This window comes from Dryobates pubescens, chromosome Z, assembly GCF_014839835.1.
Source record: "Dryobates pubescens isolate bDryPub1 chromosome Z, bDryPub1.pri, whole genome shotgun sequence".
Lineage (NCBI taxonomy): Eukaryota > Metazoa > Chordata > Aves > Piciformes > Picidae > Dryobates > Dryobates pubescens.
In genome coordinates, this window is record NC_071657.1 from 54,922,087 (window position 1) to 54,943,002 (window position 20,916).

Here is a 20,916-nt window from a genome sequence, read left to right on the forward strand (position 1 = left end):
TTACTGTGATGGTGGAGCTTCTAAAGAAATGGAAAAGAGATTTTTCCTTTTCTGTTCTGTATGTTAATAGGCACAGCATTAACACATATAATTCAAAATTTGGAGGATGTCTTTAAGTATGCCTTCAGAAAAATCTTGATTACACCCTCCAATTAGCAGTGCAGTCTAGCAGTGACTTTTTACCTGTTTTCATTAGTTCTAGAAGACCCGTAACTGGCATTTAAAAAAACCCAACAATATAATACAAACCCACAACCAAACATTAAAGAAATAGAGTGATATGATACAAAAAGATAATTTGTATTAGCAAAAAATGTCTGTCCAGGAGCAATACTTTCCATAATGGCTGCTCTACATGATTAGAAAAGAATGTGACTACAATCACTGAATTGATTTAATAATTTCCAGGAAACTGATCTACAAAAACACACTTAGCATATTGCACATTCATCTCACTGTATCGCAGATATACAAAAGACCAGACTGGAAAGTTTAATCAGTGATTGAGCCATGGCATTGGATACCTTCTTACTTTATCTTTGAATTAAATGAATTCTCAGATAGTATAGCTTCCAACACTAACCTCTGACACTAACCACAGGTAAGAGTTGTATCAAAAGAAAATAAATGGCAGGCCAAAAGACAAATTTCTTCTATTTGACATGCAATACTAAATGAAAGTCTCTGTTACTGGAAATGTGTTCATTAGGGTTTAGACAGCATGATGACTGTTGCTTCACATACAAACTTTGTAATGCTTTAGTACTGGCTAAACTGAGTATCAAGAAATCCAATTTCTGACTGGATTCAGTGAGAGACACACAAACGCCCATCTCTTCATTACTCACTGAGTGCTGAAAGGTCTTGTTCATAAAATCTACCTGGATGCTTTCCTGTGTGACCTGCTCTAGGTGATCCTCCTCTGCCAGCAGGGCTGGACTAGATCTTTTGATGTCCCTTCCAACCCCTAATGTTCTGTGACTCTGTGAGATTCTGCGATACAAATAACCTCACTGAAGTTCATCAGTGGTGTGTATTTTGCAGGAGAATTGTTACAACAGCACAAGAAAGTGCTACCAGACTACCTTTACCAACCTCAGTAGCTCAGGTAAATTTGGAAGAACCTAAGAAAGCTGCCAGTGCCCAAACCAAATGCACCACTTCCCCTAGTTTTATTTTTTTCTGATATATAAGGCATTTAAGCTAACAACTGCTCAAGAAGCTGCTTTTAGGTTTCACTAAACATTCTTCTACAAGTTGTTCCCGACTTCAGATGACTGAAGTTGTGGAGGCAGACACTATCCACAGGTTCAAAACCAGATCTAGACCAATTCACAGACAGCTAATCTCTACTGGTGATACTGAAAGAAACAGCGAAGTGTCCCATACCCAATTCTCTACTAAACAAGAAACTCAGTAACATTCTTTTCTATAAAGGTTCATCGTGGCTGTGGTTTGTACTAGTTCACATGCCATCTAGATGTTAATTGATGTGGAAACTGCTAGACACCTTCACAGAACTTGCCTCAGAGCATAAAAAGATAACAAGCCATCTTTTCTGTGCTCTATCTGCACCTGCAAAAACAGTCTGAAAGAAAAAGATTATAAACTCCTACCAAGTCTTTCCTGTTTATAAAGAGATGGAAAAATTAACAAGTTAACCTTTCAGGCAAATAGGGTGCTCTAAAGCACTATCAGGATTTCTGATTTAGGTGTCATCTGTGCCAGTGAACAATGATCTTGGATCTTAATAGCCTTAAAGAATCTGCAATATTATGTAAATGCATTTGATTAGTGAATGATGAAACACAATGATCTTTATTTCTATCCCAGTGATTGAACGATGTGTGCTGATAATAATTAGTCTGCATTTTATGATAAGACCAAGTAAGATGAAACTTTTCTGCTACATGGTTATATATACTGAAGTAAGTTGCTCAGGCTTGGATCCTAAAAACGTCCATTGTAAACAGCTGAATCTAAGCATAAATGTACTCTCCCATGTCTTCAGACTATTTATACAATGTAAGGTACGGACACGCTTAAACTGCAGTAAAACTAGACTGCATAGTTATTAAAAGCTGTGTAATGCCACTTTACTTTGAGCAGATGTGACTGGGACATGTTCTAACCATGTGCCTTTCATTCCAGGAGGTGATTGTTGTGTTTGGCCCGCTAGGAAGTTTGATCACTGTACCTTCATCAGGATTACTAGCAGGTAGAAACAGCCACCCCATTTTCCTTCTCTTTTCCACTTCTTTTTATATCACTACAAAATTTCCCACATGCTATCAAACTTTTAACATGGCTTCCTTAACTTTTTCACTTACATATTTGTTTACTTTACTTTTGTTTTGTTAGGATATGATTGATCCAGTGGCACTAATTGAGAATAACTTCCTCATTTCAACAATCGCTTGAAAATACATTATTGCTCTCACTTCCCTGTTCATGATATTCTTTTCTCCAGACAGAGCACTTATATCAACATTTACTTATGTAGTATGCTAAAATACAGTGAAATGCAGCCACTTTTTAATTTGAGCTAGCATCTACCACATGCTTCTTGAATGAAGTATTCAAATAAAAGAAATTTTATTTTCTAACAGTAACCAAACATATTTAGAAGAAAAGTATCATAGTATCAGTCAGGGTTGGAAGGGACCACATGGGACCACAAGGATCACCTAGTTCCAACCCCCCTGCCATGGCCAGGGACACCCCACACTAGATCAGGCTGACCAGAGCCTTATCCAGCCTGGGCTTAAACACCTCCAGGGATGGGGCCTCAACCACCTCCCTGGACAATCCATTCCGGGGCTTCACCACTCTCATGGAAGAACTTCCTCCTCATGTCCAGCCTGAATCTCCCCACCTCCAGCTTCATTCCATTCCCCCTAGTCCTATCACTACCCGATATCCTGAGAAGTCCCTCCCCAGCCCAAATAGATTTGCTTATTACAGCCACAGCCACTAAACATACATAGAATAAACTGGAAATGGATCTATACAGAACTTTTTGAACCTCATCACTAAACCAAAAGTCAAATCAAATTTTCTTCCTAGGAACTATAATGCACAAAAAGAAGTGTGGCCTACCATAAACATATTTCACATGGTTATCAGTGCTTTTAATAACATGTTGATTACAGCAGCCCTAAGCAAGTAGAAACAAAAGTCTTATAAAAGGATAATTACCTTGCCTGCATGCTACTGATATGCCACCATCTTTGGAACTAATTCTTACAGAATCACAGAACATTTGAGGTTGGAAGGGACCTCCAGAGATCGAGTCCAACCCCCCTGCCAAAGCAGAATCACCTAGGGTAGTCCACACAGGAATCCATCCCGAGAGAGACTCCTGGGCCCCTCGGGCAGCCTGTTCCAGTGCTCCACCACTGTAAAGAAGTTTCTCTCCATGTTGAGGTGAAATCTTGTATGTTCAAGCTTGTAATCACTGTTCCTTGACTTATTATTGTGCACCAACAAAACCAGAGTGGCCCCCTCCACTTGACACCCACCCCTCAGATATTTATAGACACTGATCAGATCTCCTCTCGGTCTTCTCAAGACTAAACATCCCCAGGGATCTCAGTCTCTCTTCATAGGGCAGATGCTCAAGTCTCCTAATCATCCTTGTGGCTCTCTGTTGGATTCTCTCCAGCAGGTCGCTGTCTCTTGAACTCAGGAGCTCAAAACTGGCCACAGTATTCCAGGTGCGGTCTCCAGAGGGCAGAGTAGAGGGGGAGAAGAAGCTGCCTAGACCTGCCGGACACACTTTTCTTGATGCATCCCAGGATACCATTGGCTCTCTGGGCCACAAGGGCTCATTGCTGTCCCATGGAGAACTTGCTGTCCACCAGCACTCCACGGTCTTTCTCTGTGGTGCTGCTTTCCAGGAGGGCAGACCCTAACCTGTACTGGTGCCTGTTGTTATTCCTGCCCAGATGTGGGACCCTGCACTTGTCCTTATTGAACTTCATGAGGTTTGCCTGCACCCAGCTCTCCAGCCTGTCCAGATCTCATTGGATCACAGCACGATGGGGTGTCAGCTGACCCTCCCTCCCAGTTTTGTATCATCATTGAACTTGCTGAGGGTACTCTCAATCCCCTCATCTAGGTTGTTGATAAAGACATTGAACAAAACGACCCAGTACCAATCCCTGGGGAACACCACTGGTCACAGGCCTCCAGGTTGACTCTGTGCCACTGATGACAAACCTTTGAACTCTGTTGTCAAGCCAGTCTTCAATCCATCTCACAGACCAACCATGCAATTACTTCTAACAAGCACAAAACACCACAAAGTAGGACAAAGCCTCTACTTTATTTTATTTTGTTCTTTTTTTATGAAACAATTCTTTTTTTTCAGACCAAAACATCACTTTTTCTGCTTGCCTTCTTCCTCTTCCCTCAGTTTCAATCACTCTGCCCTTCTTGTCCATTCTAATTTCTTTTCCTTTCTTTCCCATTCCCTCTCCTTACTCTTCCTCCTTGCCCACATAGCTGTTAGGTTACTTTTTTTACCACAAGAGCATTTCTCTGTTTATAGCTCAATGACACATACCACTTAAGATCCATTCCACCACTTAAGGTGTAAAAGACAGTACAATTACATGTCTTTAATTTAATCTTCTACAGCAAATATTTCCTTGCAACTGTGCATAGCACAGCACATGCTGTATGGCATGCTGTCTACATGTTCTCTCCCAGCAGCCACTGAAATAGAAAGCAAACTGTAAAATCTGGGTCCCTGGGATTGCAATGCATGAAGAGGCAATTCTCTTGTCTGAATTCATATAAAACAACACATACCTTGACTCTTTGGCACTACCCTCCAGATAGCACATGGTCTTTTTACAAGTTTAATGACAGACAGAAAATTCTTCAAAGAAATTGCATTCTCTTTATGGGATGATCCTTTTTTTTGGCTGTGTTACCCAGGGAAAGGGGAGGAGGAAGTACTTCAAAAGCAGATAGAGCCTGTGACTGGCTGTACTTGATTCATCACATGTGCCAAACCTGATGTGTTCCAGGGCCAAGAAGATGACAGCTGTATGCAGTAAGGTGACAGAACCAGCCTGTCCTGTGTATGTGAGCAGTAAGTGAACCACTTATTAATATGTATCATGGAAGACCATTATGCTATAGGTTCTGCACGTCTCCAAAGCTGCAGATGTCTGGTAAGCATTTATCAGAACCTGCCCTAGACCTAAAGTAAGTCTTTCTGTGTATTACTCTTGTTGCTGAAATGTTAACTACAGATTAAAGCAAATTATTTGCATGGGAACAACTACAGGACTACTACATATTTCTTCAAGTATGGTGCTGCAGTTCATGGCACAGATTTGGAAATCATTAAGGAAAGAAATGCACATCCTGTTCAAACAAATTATATAATCACTGAGGTTGTCCCCACTAGCACACAAAGAGATTGCCATAGATTGTCCTAAAGCTATTGTAAATTCATTAAAATGTGCTGTCCTCCAGAAGCAACCTGAGCAACCTGAGGCAAATTTATGTGGGCTTGACACAATTCAGATCTTGAATTTGAAAACTTGGAACTCCTGAGTAGAAGAATAGGGATAGGGATAGGGAATAGAACAGAATAGGAATTAACCAGGCTAGAAAAGACCTTCAATATCATCAAGTCCAACCCATCACCCACCACCATCTAATCGACTAAACCATGGCACCAAGTGCCTCATCCAGTCTCTTCTTAAACACTTCCAGTGATGGTGACTCCACTACCTCCCTGGGCAGCCCATTCCTTTCTGTGAAGAACTTCTTTCTAACATCCAGCCTAAACCTCCCCTGGCACAGCTTGAGACTGTGTCCTCTTGTTTTGGTGCTGGTTGCCTGGGAGAAGAGACCAACCCCACCTGGCTACAACCTCCCTTTAGACAGCTGTAGACAGCAAGAAGGTCTGCCCCGAGCCTCCTCTTCTCCAGACTAAGCAACCCCAGCTCCCTCAGCCTTTCCTCATAGGGCTTGTGCTCGAAACCCCTCACCAAATCCATGCTGGCTGGGCCTGATCCCTTGGCCATCCTGTAAGTGCTGTGTGATTGCACTCAAGATGACCTGTTCCATAATCTTGCCTGGCACTGAGGTCAGGCTGACAGCTCTATAATTCCCTGTTCTGAATTACACTACGTCCCTCTCTGAAAAAATGTTGTGTTGTTTTTCTTGTTTTCATGTAATTCCAGCATGTAGAAACTCCCCATCACAGGAGTTAGTGATTCTGGGTAATATTGATAGGCACCGGGGGAATTATTCTTTCAATGCCATATCAAAGCAAATTTCCAGTAAGAAATGTGGGCACATCTCAAGGTTCAAAGCTGATATTATTTGATTACACTGTAGCAGCATGGGTTGTGCTATTAAGCTCTACATGATTTCACGCGATACGCTGTTCAGATCAAGAACTAAAATACAATTATTTCTATCATACTGGGTATTAACTGGATTATCTTTACAGCAGATGATTCACAGGACTGAAAAGGTTGGGAAACAAAAGTTCACTGATGATGTGAAACACAATACAAAAATTTCCATGTACACCTGTCAAATTGCAGCACAGGCAACACAGTCAGTTCTTTAGTAATATTTTAGAAAATCCAATTTCTTTCACGGTCTCTCTAGAGTTTCTGTAATATCACTGCCTGTCTCTTAATTAAATACACTTATACACATAATAATTCTTATAAACTTGTAAGAATAGTAACAAAAATTATTATAAATACTACCTTTAAAAACTTGTACATATAATAAATATAATAAATACTAAGTTTATAAGAATTATTATAAGCAATTTCTTCTACACCCTCTATTTTAGTGTTCTGTAGTTGTCGGTGTATTTAGTTAAGAGACAGCCAGCGATATTACAGAAAAAAAATTATATAAAGCATTTTATATATAAATATATATATATATATATATATATATAAAAAGTATTTACATATATATGGGATCAGAGTGGCTGGAGCCCCATGAGGAGAGGCTGAGGGAGCTGGGTTTGCTTAGCCTGGAGAAGAGGAGGCTCAGGGAAGACCCTCTTGCTGTCTACAACTACCTGAAGGGAGGCTGTAGCCAGGTGGGGGTTGGTCTCTTCTCCCAGGCAACCAGCACCAGAACAAGGGGAGACAGTCTCAAGCTGCACAAGGGGAGGTTTAGTTTGCATGTTAGGAAGAAATTCTTCACAGAAAGTGATTGGCCATTGGAATGGGCTGCTCAGGGTGGTGGTGGAGTCACCATCACTGGAAGTGATTAAGAAGAGACTGGATGAGGCACTTGGTGCCATGGTTTAGTTGATTAGATAGTGTTGGGTGAGGAGTTGGACCTGATGATCTCAACGGTCTTTTCCAGCCTGGTTAATTCAATTCTATTCTATTCTATCCTATCCTATCCTATTCTATCCTACTCACTAAACTCTCTGTGTATTATTTTTAATATTTTGTAATATTATGGATTTTACTGTTTTACACCCTTCTTGACAATTAACATCCCTTCCAATTGCCAGGGGTTATGGTTACAGGGCTGGGCTGGCCACCAGGTGAATGACAGATGCTCTCATTTAACCCCTCTCCCTTACCAAAAGGGGAAACAAAAGAAAATAAGACAGAGATTCGTGGGTTGGAAAAGAAAACCAAAGCAGCTTTAATGAAAATAAACATATGTCAATATATGCAAAACCAGTATGGAACTTGACCCTCTTGATGGCAATTCTGTATTCTGTAATTATATCATTGCCACTGATGCTGCAGGCCAGCCCTGGGGAAGTCCCAGACACAATGGCAGATGGTACTTGGATTCAGGAGCTGAATTCTGGAAGTTGATTCAGGAACTCATGGATTGGGATCAAAGGCCAAACAGACAGAGCCCTCTTAGGATGCCAGCCATTGAAGAAGAAAGCCTGACCCTTGTCGTCCCTCAGCTTCACACTGAATGTGATGTATTCTGCATGGAATGGAATACCTTGTTGGACAGTTTAGGGTCACCAGTCTTGCCCAATCCTTCCCTCCAGGTGCAGCCTTTTACCTTCTGTACTCCCAACATGGTACACAAAATTTGGCAGTGACCTTTGTTTCTGCAGGAGCAACTATAAGCAAGAGCCTTTCTGCATACCAGTCCTTAGTGGTAACTATATACATCGAGCATTTTCACTTTAGATGCAGACACTGTCTGCAAAAATAGGCTATTAACTTCAGAAAGTGCAGTTACTTAGAAAAGAATGAGCTTAAAAGTAAAATGTAAATAAAATTAGTTCTGTTCTAAATCAAACCAGGACATTAATTAACATAATGATGTTAAATGGAAAAAATTGAGATTGTAGAAAACTGCAAGCAGCTCCTGAGGTAGGATTTAGTCACTGGTGTACAAACACATAGCAACTGATACTAACTTTCTGGATGATGGCATTGCCCAGACTACCAACTTGCTTACAAAGATGTATGAAGAACAGTTCCTAAGACAAATCTTGGTCCACTGAAAAATATTTAGTAGAAATACATTAAAGGATGGTGTGCTCATTCTTCCACCATGGTGAGACCCCAACCCTGCACCCTCTCTCCAATGAACCTGTTGAGAGTGCAGTGATTGTAAATTCCTTCACACAAATGACAAACGGTCACTTGAATGAAGTGTGAGGAAAAGTTCAGGTGGATTAGTGACTCTCTGTGATGGACCTTCAGGAATGAAGGCAAGGCAGAGTATAAGCCAGAGGTGGAAAAACCAGCTTCTCTGGTGTGGAGTACTCCTCTTAGCAGATGTGAAAGCTGTTGCAACAACGAAGCTACATAATTCCTGCTACTTTCTGTGCATTTTCTGGGGAAAATGACAGCTCCATCCCAGGAGTTATACAACCTACATTTCCTTATGGATTTGGATGTGTCCTGGTGAAAGCACCTGTTCTGTTCAGGAAAAGTGAACTCAGACTGGAACAGGCTGCAAGAAGGACTGTAGGGTGGTGAAAAGAATAAGGGACCTACCTTCTGAAAAGACAGTAATTTGGTTTGGAAATTGTAAGGCCTTCAACAATTAGGCTGATGAATATAGCTTCCTAGGAGGATATACAGCTTCAAGAATAGAATAGAATAGAATTAACCAAGTTAGAAGAGACCTTCAAGCTCATTGAGTCCAACCTATCATCCAACACTATCTAATCAACTAAACCATAGCAACAAGCACCCCATCTCGTTCTAAACACCTCCAGTGATGGTGACTCCAGTGATGGTTTAGGCAGTCCATTCCAATGGCCAATCACTCTTTCTGTGAAGAACTTCTTCCTAACATCCAGCCTAAACCTCCCCTGGCACAGCTTCAGACTGTGTCCTCTTGTTCTGTCACTGGTTGCCTGGGAGAAGAGACCAACCCCACCTGGCTACAACCTCCCTTCAGGTAGTTGTGGACAGCAAGAAGGTCTCCCTTGAGCCTCCTCTTCTCCAGGCTAAGCAACCCCAGCTCCCTCAGCCTCTCCTTATAGGGCTTGTGTTCCAAACCCCTCACCAGCCTCATTGCCCTTCTCTGGACATATTCCAGCAACTCAACATCTTTCCTAAACTGAAGGACCCAGAACTAGGTACAGGACTCAAGGTGTGGCCTAACCAGTGCTGAGTACAGGGGCACAATGACTTCCCTGCTCCTGCTGGCCATGCTATTCTTGATACAGGCCAGGATGCCACTGGCCTTCTTGGCCACCTGGCCAAGAAGCCTACACAGATTTAAAGGGGAGCATATGTTACAGATGTTCACCTTAAATGGTGCAAACTGAAGCAACAGTAGAGTAGGTGTGACAATCCAGGAGGTGTCTATTTCGTATTCCTGTGTTTCACAGTAAAATAAAAATTTAATGGGACAACAGTAACTTGCTCTTCTTTTGCAGACCTTTCTCATGACCCCCTTCATCTATTACTTCTAAACCCACAACTGTTCTTTTTCACCCTACCCATCTGTAACTGGGAAGACCTCTTTAACTGTGGCATTTCTCCTCTGCATGTCATCCAGACACATACATGCCATGGTTGCTTCTGCCATGTCTCCAGCATAATATATGGTTCAGACATGATGTCACAGCTTGATATAATGTTGTGGGGCTGTAAGTAAGAACAATTTCCACAGATTCTATGAGGCTTTTGTTTGAAAAAAAGGTAGATTTGCAAACAGTGCAAGTGTCTGTGAGCAGTCTTAACAAGAACATTATCTACTGGTTGCAGTATATAAGAAGAAAATATCTTTATGCTTTATGATGTAAACAGAAAACAAAAAAATTTTTGTAGTTACACTGTAGTATTTTTCCTTACATAATATTGGTAAACATAAAACAGTAAGTATTTTGCTGATATTAGTACTGGTGTTATTGTTTCAAAGGGGAAAATGCATTTCACTATCTTTGGGGCTTTGTAGAGTGTAAATGGACTGTAGGATCATCCCTTACAATGCCCCCTTTATTTAAATGCTCGGCTCTAGCCATAGTTTATATTAAAACAAGACACAAAATACATTTACAAGCACTTTCACATCAGAAGAGGGTTTGTTTGTTTCAAAACAGCTCAAGACCAAAGAGGCACCACACTTCAGTTATCATTGGTTTCTTTTTTTGACTGGGTTTTTTTCTCAGAGCATGGTTGATCCTCAATGGTATGTCAAAAAAATCTGATGACACTGTTAGCCATTCTGCATTTCACTTTGTCTTCCTAATTTCTAAAAAGAGCTCATCCTATATTGAACTATACGCATTATAACAACAAATAGTACACAGATAAGCGTCACGACTGTCTGAAGAAGCATAAAAAGCCACAAGTATCATCTATGTCACTCTGAATCCCACCAGGGAAAAAACAAGAGTCTTTGTTTAAATTTACATGCTATCTGAGCTGATTCAGGATGTCTGGTCTTCACTTGCTATGAATTTCAAATTAATAAAATGTTGTGCTCCAGAATTCAATAAGGGAGTTAGATGTTTGGTTTACAGCTATGCTTGTATAGTTGTAAAACTGAATTGCTAATATTGTAAAATTGAGATGGTAATAATTCCTTTGCTCCAGTATATTCCCTTTTCCTTTTTTTTTTTTTTTCTCCCCTGCTATGAAGAGCTCTGTTTTCACCAGCATGTTTCAAGAGGCAATTAATCTGCTTCATTGTTTGTAACCTTCATACTATCGTGCAAACAGAAATGGTACTGAAGACCACCTAAACTAAGCTAACAGGCCACTTTTTGGTAAAAGCACAAAGAAATAGAAATGTAAAACAGTGGTCTTACTCTATGTTCAGAATGGGATTTTTGATTTTAAATTACACTTGCCACAGACAGAAACAACTTACTGGGAGAAACTGAAAGACTTTTATAGGTTTATAAGGCTTAGAGGCTGCAGGCTGCATTGGCAAAACAAACTTCCCAACCTCAGGAGTACAGTGAGCTCCCTGGATTCAAGGTGGCCTTCTGCGAATCAAGAGGCCATCAAGAGAGTGACATGTTACTAGTTGTTCTGTTGTTGCTTTTGTCCTGCAAGACATTAATTCTGCTAAGAATGCACTCATGGGCTTCCACAAGTAATACTACCATATACTGCAACTGCCCTGACATAGATGAATTTTAAAAGAACTAGTGCTTTTAAAAGCAGCGGTCAAATCTCTTCATACCTGGTTAGGGAGAAAGCCCAATCTTTCAGTTATCAGGTGTCAATATGCTTGACAATTTTTGTCAAACAACCTGTGAGGTATTACTAGTTGCTATTCATTAGTAGGGAAGTATTATTAATAACTTGCATTACAACTAAAGAGAAGAATATTTTGGCATACACATAGGTGATGTCATAAAGTACTAAACAGAAGCTCTAATGGTTACTGCACCCATAAAATCCCAGCAAATAGTTACAGCCACATCATTCAAAGCTTCACAATGCTGGTATTACAGATAGGAATGATGTACATTTTAATCTTGCTCCCAGATGGAGGGAGAAGAAGAGGTCTAATGCCAGCCTCAATCCTCCAACAAGAACTGCAAAAACAAGGTCCCCAATTCTGCAGAGACTAATAAACTTCACTTGAGAGGTGCAAAGATCAGATGTTCAGGTATGGTGGAGATGCTGACCCACTCTCTCCTTTCTTAACCACCGATTCCCCCAGTTCTGTATGTCGCTAGCTACCCGGCCACCCCGTCCGCGGCTCTCCTGCGGCCACCTTGGACAGCTCCCGCTGCTCCGGGCCCGCACGTTTATGACGCCAAAGCCCCGTTTTTCTCAAGAATGGAGGATTGCAGCGGAAAGGACGAGAGCGATGCATATGCACGGGGGAAAATAAGGACGGAAGTTAACGGTGGAAGTACAGAACCGCTCAGCACCGCCTCTTACAGAAGCAGCACCTTTGAAAAGCATCATTCATGAATGGCTGGAGAAAGCGATTTGCCATTCACAATCTGATTGGGAGCTACAGCACAGTACATTTCTTGTGTCTTCCTCACTAATACTTGAACAATAACACTATCCCACACATGTGCTGTTGGAAAAACCAACCAACCAAACAAAAACCCCCCAACAACCAACAGCTTCAGGCTCACAGGCATCTGAAGTTTCGAGTTTGTTTAGGAAGCGACAGACACTCTGTTAATCAAGAAAAAAGTACTTGTAACCTGCAAATTTATGCAGATGGAATCCCTCAGAATCACACTTATAGTCTTGAAAAATATAAATATTTTTTTAAAAAATTAACCAACTTGTGCATGCTCTCTCAAATCACTTGCACTTTGATTTCCCCTGTAAGAAAAATGCTGTTCTGAAGAATTGCCCACAACCACAAGCTCTTAGGCTATGACCTGCAGACTAATGACTGAACAAGCATTTACACATTATCAGCCTTTTACCTTCATGACTGGTTTGGTTGCATTGCAGCTGTGACCTCTCTGAGACAATGTGACAATAAAAAATAGATGCTCAGTGAGAATCCTATGGAGTGTGACTTAAACTCTGACGTTGCAATTGTCTTTTGGAAACCTGTTTCAGGGAGCATAAATTTCAGGGACATTTCTGGTGTATTTTGATGGGATTGTACAAATGGAAAGCAATATAGTTTTATTAAAGGCTGAAGAAGCACTTGAAGTAAATTGACTCTTAAACGCCTCTTGTTATCTAAGCTGCTTTGGGCTTAGCAAGGCCAGCAAAGCAAAAAGATGCAAGATATCCTTTCTTTCACAGTTACCTGCATGAGGCTGCTATTCCCCTGCCCTTCTGCCTCCTGGAGAGGGGTGGTTTGACAGACTGGGCACAGATGAGCCCAAATCTCACCTCTGAGTCACTGGTCAGCACAGATGATGATCTATTGTATGCCCTGAGTATGAACTAAGGGCTAAAGAACAACGGACTTGCTTCTTAGGCCCAGTATTCAGGCAAATCTTTACTGAAATGACACAAACCACAAGCCTCATAACTAGCCCTTGGTCTGAAATTCAGTCAATTTCAGAAGTCAAACATGAGTTCATAGATGTCTCCACATCAGTTCAGTGATCTGAAGCAGAATGTCTACTATGGTAAGAAAAATAATCTTGAGTCTCAAGTTGATGGGGTTTTTTTCTTTGAATAGTACATACAGGTGTTTTCACCAAAAAGATGTGACATTCTTAAGATATTTTGTCAACAGATTTTAAATAATTCCCCCCTCTCCCAGCTACTATTACAGAAATGCCAATGTTTTTGAAAATGTAAATGACAGGCAAATAATTGAATGCTTCAAATATAACACACAAAGCAATTAGTCTTGAGGAAGGGTTTGGAATTCTGAGGGGTGTCTGTTTCTGTCTCATCAGAGATGCACATAACAAGTAAGCAGAAAAACTTTTCAGCTTAATAAGAGTACTAGTGAAGATAAGCATATATAAAGACATATATGCTTATATATATGCTATAAAGATAAGCATAAGGATGCTAAACATGCCTCTAATAATGATGAGCAAAAATCATGACACCATTATGACAGTGCTGGCCTATTAGGCACTTTGCAGCACAGCTGGACAACTTTCACAGTAGATTTTCACAGCTTGCTGTATTTGATATTTCCACTCCTCACTCACAAATCCTTTTCTGAAAAGTTTAAACACATCCAGCCTAAGCTGTTTATGATTCTGTGATCTTGTTTTCAAAACAGTAAGTGATAACGCTTCTGTTCATGAAAGCTAAACCATTCCTCCAAACTAAGTAGATTGATAAACCTCAGAGCAGCTTCCCAGCATATATTAAAAAAAAAAAAAGTAAATTCAATTATGAAAGGTTTGTGGCTCCAGGTATACTACAAACATTCCTCAAGCTGTATTAAAAACATAACATGCATTTCAACTGAGCCATCCTTACAAGGACTTCACTGTTCTCATACAATTTGTTTAACCCCCAAGAAATGCTGATAATACAGCAGATACATAGTTACCCGCAAAACGTAATTTGGTCTTCAAGAATACTCCCTTTGCCATATTATAAAGCTCCCCTGAGTTCTGCACTGTTAATTACAGTGCAGCAAGTAGAGAAGACAGGTATTTGGATGCCTGCCACTCCTTCACTGTGAATTCCCATTGTGTGTGAGGAAGATTAGGGTCAAATTTTCCCCAGATTGTGAGGTTCTGTGGCTCTCGAGGAAATCTCATTTCACAATTATCAGCTCATTGGCTTACATCATACCCTTTAATTCTACCTACATTCATTGAAGGAAAGGGGAATATTTCTAACTGCTGCTGTAATTAGAAAGAAAGTATGTCAACCTATATAAGAGTATCTGACAGAAACAGATGGAAAACCAATTATGCACACAAAACTACAAACACATACACAGACACTCCTCCAGCTGTATAGCCAGATTTTCAAAGTGGGTCTTTTGCACTTGGTATACAGAACTCACAAAAATCCACTTACTATGAGATGAAAAATGGAGACCTTTAAAATACTGAACTCATGGAGGAAAAAGCAGATGTATTCTTAAGCCCACTTCTGACCAGTTTATGGATGGGTGGAATTCCAAAAGAATAATTCTGTCCTGAACAAACAGGCACAGAAATAGATGTTCCAGACAAAATTCACATCAGCAGAAAAATTATCTGGAAGTCACCCATCAAACAGCTAATGAAGTACTTAAAGCAGCACTGCTCTACAGAAACAATAATGTGAAGGATGCTTGCCCTGCTTGGCATCAGAATTGCCAGGAGCAAATGAAAAGGGTGTATGACTAGGACCTATGTCCTATGGAAGAGTCCCTTTGGCCCAGTCTTTTGACATCTTTGCTTGGCCCTTTTCACATCTGTCCTTAATAAGATAGCATTTGACTCATTTCTCCTTCACAAACTTGTTGGCAAGCAGAGGAAAAATCCCCCTGTCTTTACAATGACATCTCTGAAAATCGACTGAAAGCTGAGCTGCATTGCCAAACTTTTCCAGTTGCATTGCTCGTATAGCCACCAGAAGTGTCCCAAAGCCACTCTCCCGCCCAGCAGCCTCTATCTCAGCGGGACTCCAACCTGCAGAGTAACCGCAGGCGTCTCGAGTCCCCCATGCCATCCCGCGGTTAATCCCAACGCAGCATGCTACCGTCCCCTCGAGGTGTGCGAATGAGGCCCGGGGCACTGCCTGCCACAGGTCGGCGGAGGAGACTGCAGTGTCCATGCACGAAGCGCTCACGGTCATCCGGTGCACTTGCAGGCTTTTCATCACACGGTTTTACCCCACTAATTAACCAGACCTTTGTCACACAGGCTGGAGGGATGCATGCTAAGGGAAGGCCCGGCTCACAGAGCCCTGGGCACCCCCTGTCTCGGCACTCTGCTGCCAACCTGGCGGCCCGGGGCCGCCGGGGACTGCCGCTTACCCACACGAAACCCCGTTTTGGACTGGCAGCCGCGGCACCATGCCACTGCGGACCTGGTCCGCAGCTACGCGACGCTCCGGCCTGTGCGACGCCGGGGAAGGGCAGCCGGCCCCCCTCGCCCGCCGCAGGGGCCACCATCCTTCCTCGGCACCGGCGTGGAGGGTCTGCGCCGGCCGTGCGACGGGTAGGGCCGTAATGTGCGGGACAAGGCCGGGCGGGGGGCAGCGGCGCCATGCCCCCTTCCCTGCCGCCCAGCTTTCCCTCTCACTCACCCAGCAGCACGGCGGCGACCGTGCTGAGCAGAAGCCAGTTCTTCTTCAGGAAGCCTGAGCAGCCGCATCCTTTTCTGCGCGCATTCGCCATAGCGGAGAAGAGCAGCAGCCACAGAGGGGGCGATGGATGTGAGGCGCTCCGCGCCGCGACGTGCCGTGCCGTGCCGTACGGTGCCGAGCCGAGCCGAGCTGTACTGCACCGGCTGCTTGCGCGCTCAGAGTGAAGGCGAAGACGTTGCACCTCACCTGGCAACGGGAGACCCCGCCCCTAGGCCTGCTCGCTCGCCCGCCCCTAGGCCTGCTGGCTCGCCCGCCCTCTACCTCCCTGCTTCCCTCTAGCTGCGCTGCTTTGCTGCCTGCTGTCTGCGCGTCTAGTCCGCGGGGTGAGACTCAGATGTCGGTGACTTCTTGCTGGCCTTTTGCACATGCTCGTTGGGACAGTGCATGGGGCACGGCGTCCTCCTAGAGACAGCAAAGCCTCTCTCGCCTGACTGTCGGGGCCGCTGCCCATAGCGCTTCACCTGCAAGGGGAGAAAGGGGAGGGTGGCTGGTGGACCTTGCAGAAGGTTCCCGATTTTCATCTGTGGCTGGTGAGGTGCCAAGAGGTATGCAGCCAGCGCGCACACACGCACGCACCACTCCCGAGCCTAACAATCCACCTGCCAGAGGAGTTGTTCCATGGCACTGCATGTGTTGAAACAACGCCTGCTAGGCAACCCCCATGCTCTCTGCAAGGGGGTGTAGGAGGCCTGCGCCTCCAGGCAGAAAAGTTGGTCCTAGGTGTTTGTGGCTGCTGGAAAACCACCAGTGGCTGTGCTGGAAACAATCTCTGGATAAATTCTAAAATTAAATATTCAGCCTAGTGTGAAAAATGGGGGTAAAGAGTACAGAAATGGCTTGTAAGATTTCCCTACTGGGGTTTATCCTGGTAAGTTTAAATAACCGAAATTGTGAAGAAGCATTTATTTCCCTGTGCAGCTCCTTGACAATGGCCTCCTTCCTCCTCCCCAACCGTAACAATGATTAGTGTGTATAATATGCAGTCCCAGTTCTCTGTGGGATTATGGTAGGGTTTTCAATGTCTTGTTGATTATGATTTCCAGCCTTTGGGATCCACTGGGGAAAGAAAAGAAAGAAACAAAAAGAAAGAAAGAAAGAAAGAAAAAGGAATGAAAGAATGAAAGAAAGAAAGAAAGAAAGAGAAAAAAGAAAGACTTACATTGTGTTACTGAACGACATAAAGGAGAATGTAGAATGGAAGTTTAATTTACCTTATTTAATTATGTTTTAGACCATTTGTTCCAAAACATACACTAGTGAAGTTTGCATGATTTCTGTCTGTGATGACTAAGGCCTGAGGTAGATCAGCAAAAATTGCAATTGAAACCTTGTCACATTTCCTCTTCACATGAATCTGGACATTCTGTGTGACAGCTTGGGGAAAGAGTACTTTGCTGAGGCAGGGAAGAACACTGAAATCCACCTGGATGAGAAGCAAGAGCCATCATCTATACCAAATGTTAAACCCTAGAGCCAGCTGCATGAATTTATATAAAGATTCTCAAAAAAGAATTGCCTTATTTTTCAAATGTGTTGGGCAACTGCAGTAATTTGTCTGTAGCTGTCACCATCAAGAAAATTTAATTAAAAAAAATAAAAGGAAGCATAGTGGTAGAAAGGGAGCGAATGAGCCAGTATATTAGTTTAATTAAATCATAAAAGGTTTAGACTGCTTAAAAGGAACATTGGCATACGTGGTAATGTAACAAAGTCACAGAAAAGGCAACCCAAAAAGAGCTAATGCAAAGCAACAGTAAGAAACTTGACTATGACTTCTGTACAGAAATGTGGCTATGTAGGAGGGTCATGGAAGAAGAAGAAAAATGTACGTAAGGTTTCAAGTGTGGGTAGGACCAGTCTTAACCTGTACAGAAGAGCTCTGGCCTGGTCCTTGAAGCCACAGGGTCTAACTTTTAGTGTATTTTATTTCCTCCCCTAAATACTGGGAATCTCAGATGTTGCTTTCAATAAGTAAAAGGTCTGATTTGTTCCAGGAGGTTGGGAGATGGTGTCTCTCTGGACAGTGGCAGTAAAATCAGTTGCAAGATGACTTCAGAGTTTAGGCCTTCCTTTTATTTTCTGTCTATTCACTTTCTTATGTATCCTTCCTTACAACTTGCTTTTGCTCTCATTTGGTGAGCTAGAGGAATAACTGCAATACAATGGTTCCTGCAAACTAGCTAAAATCAAGTTAGCGTTTACTTCTTGCATGGAGTTTCCATGGTTTGTGTGTTTTCCCTAGTGCTTCAAGTATCCTTTTTCTCATATTAACAATTCCACAGTACCTCTTTATGAGAGAGCTACAATTGTCTGCAGCATTCTTAACACAAAAAACTGCCTCCTACTGTTGTAAAGCAATGTGATTGTAGTTGACACATGCCTTCCTGGAGATCGCAGTATCTTAAAGTAGTTGTGCAACCTTAGGTAAAAAACATAATGCAATTATGGTATGTTAGTTATGAGGGCTATAGAGTTATATTCTGCAACAATAGAACAATAGATACTGAATTGTATGGAAGATCTCTACGCATGTTTCATTTCCTTTCAAAGTACAATGTTTCGGCTTTTCTGTCCCTATATTTTTTTTAAACAGGCTAAAATTCTAGACTTTTTTTTGTTGATAATTTGACTTGCCTTTTTTCACCTCATCAAATATAATTCTGTGGTATGACCTTGACAAAAAAAAAGAAGTTGGTAATTGATGGCAGCCAGTGAAACTTAAATCAGCCTCTTACAAAATACTAAGGCAGGAGAAATATTTTAAACAACCTGATGAGCAGACTGTTTTTAATTTGATCTTCCTATTTTAGAATGACAGGAATTGGCTTTAATCCTGGATGTAGAGTCAAGCTGGCAGTTTCTCTATGGGGAGCTATTAAAGAAAGAAAAAAGCAATAAAAGTGTCCCCACTAAAGTGGAAAAGAATTAAAGGTAGCCCAAGCCCATGGATCAATCTTGAAATGTTGAAGTTATTTTAAAAATGAACTCTGCTATGGAAAAAGACCAAAAGAACTAATACTTTGTACGACTCATTGCTTGTATAGCTAACAAGCACAGCTTGCTGAGTAAATAAAAATCTAAATTCTGTTTATTTTTAGCTTTGTGGGATTTCAAGACATCCTGGAAATTCATGTGTAAAAAATGTCAATGCACTTTGTGCAGTGGCAGTATCGTAGCCAATGAGGTTAATCCAAGGCGCGATTATTGCTAGTTGAAAACTTTTCCCAATACCCTGCCATGACAACTTGAAATATAGTCAGCATTGGCAACAATGGTTTTTTTTGCCCGTTGGAGTGGGCTGCCCAGGGAGGTGGTAGAGTCGCCATCATTGGAGGTGTTTAGGAGGAGATTTGGTAGAGTGCTTGGTGCCTTGGTTTAGTTGATTAGTGGTGTTGGATGATAGGTTGGATGCAATGATCTTGAAGGTCTATTCCAACCTGGTTTATTCTATTCACTTAATGTGTACAGGTTATAGAAATGCATTCTTTAACTTTATTGCTCACCATTACACAGTTCACAGAATCACAGAATTGTTAGGGTTGGAAGGGCCCTCAAAGATCATCCAGTTCCAAACTCCCCCCACCATGAGCAGGGACACATCACAGGAGATCAGGTTGCTCAGAGCCCCATCCAGCCTTAAAAAGTTCCAGGGATGGGGCTTCCCTGGGCAACCTGTTCCAGTGTCCAGTTCTCAGAGTAATGCATGGTAAGATTGTATGCATGGAAATAAGGTTTTATTTTTTACCATGTAATATGTGGTGGGGTTTTTTTGGTGTTTCTTTGTGTTTGGTGTGGGGTTTTGTTGTTGTTGTGGGTTTTTTTAGTTAATGAAGCGTACCGATCAGTCTTGAAAGTGAATGTTTACTTAGGGAAAAGTGACATGTGGTTATGTGTCTATTCTTTTTTCCTTGAAGGCTAAGATAGGCTAGGTTACTTTGTTGTAACCTGACCTGGTATATATGTAACCCTGCATTTCCAATAGTGGAACTGTCTAAACATTTAAAGTCAATTACTGTGGAACATATCAAGTAATTTCACAGGCTAGGAATATTTGCAGCTTTCCGTGTGTTTTCAGCTTTCTTTGTGTTTCAGGGCCGAGACATTCAGCATTGTCCAACAGGAATACGTAGCACAGCAGTGTAGTGCACAGTGTAGCAAGTGAGAGCTTGCTTCTTCATACTCCTGAGAAAGTATCTTCAGAGACTTTAGTTAAGAGAGGAGAAAACACATGAGTTTTAGTCCTTTAACTTTTTCTACATAGGTCAGCCTATTAGCATTTGCCTAAGCTTTGGTGACAGCTGATTTGATCCATAGAAAACTAATCAAGTGCCTTTTCCTCATAACTTGTGGTGACCACAGTAAATCATTTCAGAGAGAACTGCTGAAACTGCTGGTGTTGCATGTTTTTAAATGCTTTGATAAAGCAACAGCATTTAGAAATCTCAAAAAATCAAGTGCTAATAAGCTACCTGGAATGCAGATACTGCTTTCATGGCCGTAATGTCTTTGCACATGGAGACCTGTTTAATCCAATGTAGGTTAGATCTGGTAGATCTGTTATTGGTGTATTTATCTAATCCAAACAAATTTATTTTTTAATTTTTTTTTTTTTAAAATTATTTTAAAGGCATATCTATTTCTGTTTCAGTGACTGGTTCTGATTACACAGGTGGATCCTTGTTACCTACTTATACCTTGTGACCTACTGGTTCTGAATACACAGATGGATCCTTGTTACCTACTTATAATT

General features: G+C 41.8%; 1 protein-coding gene and 1 non-coding gene across 2 annotated transcripts in view; one reads left to right on the forward strand and one right to left on the reverse strand.

Annotated features, from left to right (window-relative positions):
• The window catches only part of SLC1A1 (solute carrier family 1 member 1), a 53,127-nt gene extending 36,868 nt beyond the window's left edge, over positions 1-16,259 (reverse strand). The window contains exon 1 of the mRNA XM_054178411.1: positions 16,107-16,259. Within this exon, the coding sequence (XP_054034386.1) occupies positions 16,107-16,197 (91 nt within the window). The 5' untranslated portion in view covers positions 16,198-16,259. The remainder of the gene's footprint in view (positions 1-16,106) is intronic.
• Positions 16,260-19,316: 3,057 nt separating this feature from the next.
• LOC128899530 (U4 spliceosomal RNA) lies at positions 19,317-19,452 on the forward strand. The gene has a single exon (XR_008463124.1). It is a non-coding gene; the product is annotated as a U4 spliceosomal RNA (small nuclear RNA).
• Positions 19,453-20,916: the final 1,464 nt, after the last annotated feature.